Genomic DNA, 5,289 nt, shown 5'->3' with positions numbered 1-5,289 from the left:
CCCCCCCTCTCTCCCTCCCTCTCTTTCTCCGTCCCTCCCTCCCCCCGGTATCATCGCCGATGAGGGATTCTGTAAAACACGCAGACACACACCCGCCCACTACAAGTAGTGTAGGCTATCCCGGCCGAATAGCCGCGCCCCTCCACACCAAACCTAACCCAACCCCGTCCGTTTCTCGTCCTCCTCCTCTTCCTGCTCCTCCCCTGCCGCTGCCGCGCTGCCGTACGACTTGTAGACTCAACAGTTTGGACCCAAAAGCTAAGCCGGTCGTAAAAGCGCGCGGCGGGCCGCCACCCTCCGCTGAAATAACCCCGTCGTGCAATACCCGCCCCCGCGCCGTGAGAGAGTGGTCCACGTGGCCCTGTGTGCCGCCCAGGCCAACGTCATGCCGACAACAACTTCAAAATTGTGTATCTCGGCTGACGGAGGAAGAAGAAGAATAGCTGGTAGAACATCAAGGTTCCTGATTGGTCGGCGCAGGCGTCGGCATGTCCTCCCCGGACGGCAACTCCCGGTCCGACTTCGTCGCCGAGCCGTCGGCCGGCTCGCTGACGTACGGCCGCACCGGCGGCTGCTTCCTGACCCGGGTCCGGGGCGCGCTCCTCGCGGCCGCCGTCGTCGCCGCCATCATCCTCGCCGCCTTCTTCGGGCGCTACGTGTGGGCGCCGGCGCAGCCGCAGGTAAGAGGAGGGCAGCATCGTCAACCCGACGGCACAACGTTCGGGCAGCGCCACCTGGAAATGGAATGTGTGCACGTGGTGCCACTTAGTGCTTTGTGGTGCCACTAAGTACCACTTGGTGCTACGTGGTGCCACTTTAGTGCCACGTGGTGCCACGTGGTTGCGAGCCCTAGCCCAGACGTTGACCCCCGCGAGTACCGCGAGTCCCCGCGGCCCCCGCAGACGCGTAGTGTGTATTTGGGTCACTGCCAGCTGCGCCCCCTCTCCCCCTCCCCCCTGTAAGAAGGTAAACACCGAAAGCACTACTGGCCTCATTGCCGAGAGGCCGAAACTATTTTGGAGCGATCTGTTCCGAAGAGGGGGCGTGGGGTTGGGGTGGCAGAGGTAGAGGTGGGGTGGGGGGCTGCCCTACGCTGTACAGGTTCCATCGGCGAATTCATTATCGCCCCCCAAGCAAGCTTGTTTATCACCCCCAAGTTGAGGGCGGCCCCCGGGATGCAGCGCGCGCCTCTCCTTTACGACCGCCAGCGGCAGCCAGCGGCCTGCTCTGCTCTGGATGGGGTGCTCCGGGCGCGGAAGTAAAGAGCGGAATGGTGCGCCGTACACCTCCCGGTGCGCTATTTGTGTTTTGTTTTTGCCGCAGAACCCCGCCAGCCTCGGGACCTCGTTGGGGGAGCCCACGGGCTCGCACCGGGATGGCGCGGGCCAGCGCCTGCCCCAGGACGTGCAGCCCGTCCGGTACCGGCTGCACCTCTGGCCGATCCTCGACGTGCCCGTGCCCAACAGGACGGCGTTCAGCTTTGAGGTACGACCAGACAATGTTGTTTGCTTGAAATGTATTTCCAGTACCTTGTGCGCTGAACGACAGGGGGCTCTCGCTCTCAGGGGCGGCTGGCCCTCACGGTGAAGGTGGCGGCCGAGGCCGGCGCCGACCGGGTCACGCTGCACGCCGCCCCGGCGCTCACCATCCCCGACGACGGCGTCCTGGTGGCGGAGGCGTGCCCGCTCGCCGAGGCGCTCGCCGAGTCCTGGGACGCGTTCCCCGACACGTCCACGCCGGCGCTCCACAAGGTCGGCGTCACGGTGAAGAGGACCCCGGCATGGGACCTCCTGGAGCTCGAGGTCGGCGACCGGCTCCCCGCGGGCGGGCTGTACGTGGTCTTCATCAGGTTCAACGGCACCTTGGGAGACTCGCTCAGCGGCTTCTACCGCTCCAGCTACGTGGACCCCGAGACCAAAGCAAAGAAGTGAGAGCCGTTTCTTCCAGCCATGTGCACGTTTCGTTTTCTCATTTCCCCTCACCGTCGGCCTCCTCTCGCCGCCCAGGTGGCTCGCCACCACCCACATGCAGCCCACCTTCGCCAGGGAGGCGTTCCCCTGCTTGGACGAGCCCGACTTCCGGGCGCCCTTCCAGGTCAGCATCGCCTCCAGCGACGCGATGCACGTCCTCGCCAACGCCCCGCTCAACACCACCGAGCCGATGTAAGTCGCGCGCGCGGGCGGCGCCCAGGTAGGCGTCGATAGACCGATATCCAGCCTTCGATATGCATGCATGCGATATCGTATCGAGACACCGCGCATTCTGCTGGCACCCGATACGGTCACGGCTTTTCCTGTTGCAGCTCAGCGGCCCCCGGCTGGCGCTGGCACCACTTTGAGCAGAGCGTGCCCATGTCTACATATTTGGTCGCCTTCGCCGTCACGGACTTCAGGTACGTACGCCCTCTCAACATTCTCGGAGTGACGGAGTGATCGAGACTGTGAAGTGATGCGTGCTCGTGGTGCCCCAGCTACATCACTCCCCGGACGCAGCGCCTCCGGAGGGCGGCGAACGACGGCGGCGAGGTAGTTGTCTCCTGCGACCCTCTGCGCGTCCGCTCTCGGGTACCTGTAGCACGCTCACTGACGCCATGACCCCCCTTCCGAAGATAGAGGTGCGCCTGTGGGCGCGGCCGGCCGTCCTCGCGAAGGGCAGGTACGCGGTGGAGCTGACGCCCAGGATCCTGGACTTCTTCGGCGAGTACTTCTCGGTGCGGTACCCGCTGCGCAAGCTCGACCTGCTCGCCATCCCGGACTTCGACGCGGGTGCCATGGAGAACTGGGGGCTCCTGATCTTCCGCGAGCCGGCCCTGCTCCTCGACGCGGAGGCCGACGTGGGCGCCAAGGAGGGCGTGGCCGTGACAGTGGCGCACGAGCTGGCGCACCAGTGGCTGGGCAACCTGGTGACGGCGGCCTGGTGGAACGAGCTCTGGCTCAACGAGGGCTTCTCGGAGTACATGCAGGGCGCCGCCGTCGATCACGTGAGTACGGGGAAGACGCATCCGGTCCCCGTGTCGAACGGCAACGGGGATTGGGATCACCCCGTTATGGTCATTTCCGCAGGTGGAGCCATCGTGGCAGATGATGGAGCGCTTCCAGGTCAAGATCCTCCAGCCGGCGCTCCAGTCCGACTCGATCCAGACGACCCGGGCCATCGCCGCGCGCGTGGACTCCGAGCACGACATCATGCAGGCCTTCGACTCCATCGCGTACGATAAGGGTAAGGTGTTGGAGCCATCTGCTCCAGCTGCGACGAGGGCCCACTTTAGCGGCGCTTATTAAAGGTGTCGCAATCGCTTTTACTTGCGGCGTTTGTTGACTTACTTCCGTTATGAGTTACTTCCGCTATCATTCACTTCCGCTATCAGGCGCGTGCCTCCTGAGGATGCTGCACCACAGCCTGGGAGACGCCGCCTTCCGCCGCGGGGTGAAGCAGTACATGCAGACGTGGTGAGTGGCCTGGACCGGAAGTGGCTGGTGAACGGCACCGGAAGTGGCTGCTGGACGGCGCCGAAAGTGACGCAGTGGGTGTGTTGTTGTGTCGGCCCAGGAAGCACAACAGCACCACCGAGTCGCGACTCTGGGAGCCGCTCACCGAGGCCGTGCGCAGCGCGCCGCCCCCGGACTCGGCGCACGTCACCCTCCCGGAGAACACGACCGTCGCCGAGGTCATGTCGGCGTGGACGAGGGCGGCGGGCTTCCCCGTGGTGAACGTCACCCGGGCCGGCGGCAAGCTGGTCCTGACGCAGGAGAAGTTCCTGCGTCGGCCCTGGGCGCGCAACAGCAGCCGCCCGTACTCGGAGCCGCAGCTCTGGCACGTGCCCGTCAGCATGGTCACCCAGAGCGAGGCGGAGCGGGACGCCTCCCTGCTGCAGGACACGCGGCCGCGCGCTTGGCTCGTCGCCAGGACCCTTGTCCTGGACATGGACAAGCCCGACGACTGGGTGCTCGTCAACCTACAGCAGACCGGTAGGGGTACTTCACTTTAAAAACAAAATTAATTTACATACACCCTCCAGAAAAATAAGTAAAAATCAAGAAAAATTAATTTCAAAAACTAAGGAAAATCAATAAAAAATCAGGCAAAAAAATAGTTTTTTTTCCAGGGAAAATTAGAAAAATCTATGTACGCTTGAATTTATACGAACCACCCATCGCCTATCACTCCTTCAGAGTGAAACAAGAATGTCCTGGATGTCGTATTTTTATTTAACTCACCATTACAGGTCGTTCTACTATGAGCCTTTTGGGGGTACAAAATATTATGCGGTCCCAAAATGATACGGAACATCATTGGAGTCCGTAGAGACCTCATGATATTTGCACCCCATAATTTTTGTACCCCCAAAAAGTCTTCCATTAGTAAATATGATTGAGTCTTGTTGTTCCCTCTGACCCGCCCTTTCGCGCCTCCAGGATTCTTCCGCGTCAACTACGACCTGGACAACTGGCGGCTGCTGTCCGAACAGCTGCGGCGCGACCCATCGCGGCTGCCCGTCGCCGTCCGAGCGCAGCTGCTGGACGACGCGTTCGCGCTGGCTGGCGCCGGCCTGCTGCCCTACGAGGTGGCCCTCAACCTCACGACGTACCTGCCCGGGCGCGAGCACCACCCGCGGCCCTGGGCGCCCGCGCTCGCCGGGCTGGGCGACATCCTCTCGCACCTCACTGACCAGCCCGACTACATCCTGTTCGAGGTGAGTGTGTATGTGTGTGTGTGTGGGGGGGGGGGGGGGATATTTTCCTCGGATTCCAAATCTAGTTCAGGGAAGAATAGATAGGTCTTTTTCTGTCGTTATTTCCGGTCGGGCAAAACGTCTCACCCCCCGGGATGAATTCATCACGGCCTCCGAAACACTTGATTTTGATTTGACGACTCTACTGATTTTGCATGAAGTAACGCGGATAAAGAAGAATATCCCACCCACGACATGGCGTGTGTGGCTAGATGAAAACGGCGTCGCGCTCTTTTGAAGTTATACTGGTCCGCGTGGCAGACGTGCGGGCGGGTTTGCCTATCGTCGCTGACCACAGCGCCTGACCCTCCCGGATGGGCAACCCACCCACACGCCTGCGCATGCGGTACAGCATACCTCCCAAAGTGCCCGCGGGGTTAATCAGCCCCCTGGTATACTAATACCATGGTGCGACCGTGGGAAAGCAACCCCCCAGCCCTCCCCCCAATACGTCCAGTTGGTTTACGGCCGACCCCTAATAAGTTAGTGTATCGGCTGCGGCCGCGCCGCGTCCGTCCGGCCGGGACCCTCCCGGCGCTGGAGCGGAGGGGAAGAAG

At 62.3% G+C, this 5,289-nt stretch overlaps 1 protein-coding gene across 1 annotated transcript in view; it reads left to right on the top strand.

The window, feature by feature from the left end:
* Window positions 1-480: 480 nt before the first annotated feature.
* LOC113215027 (aminopeptidase N) overlaps window positions 481-5,289 on the top strand; it is a gene marked incomplete at its 5' end in the record, with an annotated part of 28,949 nt that continues 24,140 nt past the window's right edge. Inside the window, 11 exon segments of the mRNA XM_026434584.2 lie at window positions 481-680; window positions 1,324-1,485; window positions 1,566-1,927; window positions 2,007-2,162; window positions 2,303-2,392; window positions 2,471-2,525; window positions 2,609-2,980; window positions 3,063-3,219; window positions 3,368-3,449; window positions 3,550-3,968; window positions 4,416-4,693. Of these exon segments, the coding sequence (XP_026290369.1) occupies window positions 489-680; window positions 1,324-1,485; window positions 1,566-1,927; window positions 2,007-2,162; window positions 2,303-2,392; window positions 2,471-2,525; window positions 2,609-2,980; window positions 3,063-3,219; window positions 3,368-3,449; window positions 3,550-3,968; window positions 4,416-4,693 (2,325 nt within the window).

Source organism: Frankliniella occidentalis, unplaced genomic scaffold (assembly GCF_000697945.3).
Source record: "Frankliniella occidentalis isolate FOCC.00 unplaced genomic scaffold, Focc_3.1 Scaffold27, whole genome shotgun sequence".
NCBI lineage: Eukaryota > Metazoa > Arthropoda > Insecta > Thysanoptera > Thripidae > Frankliniella > Frankliniella occidentalis.
This window is presented reverse-complemented; position numbering and strand designations above follow the sequence as displayed.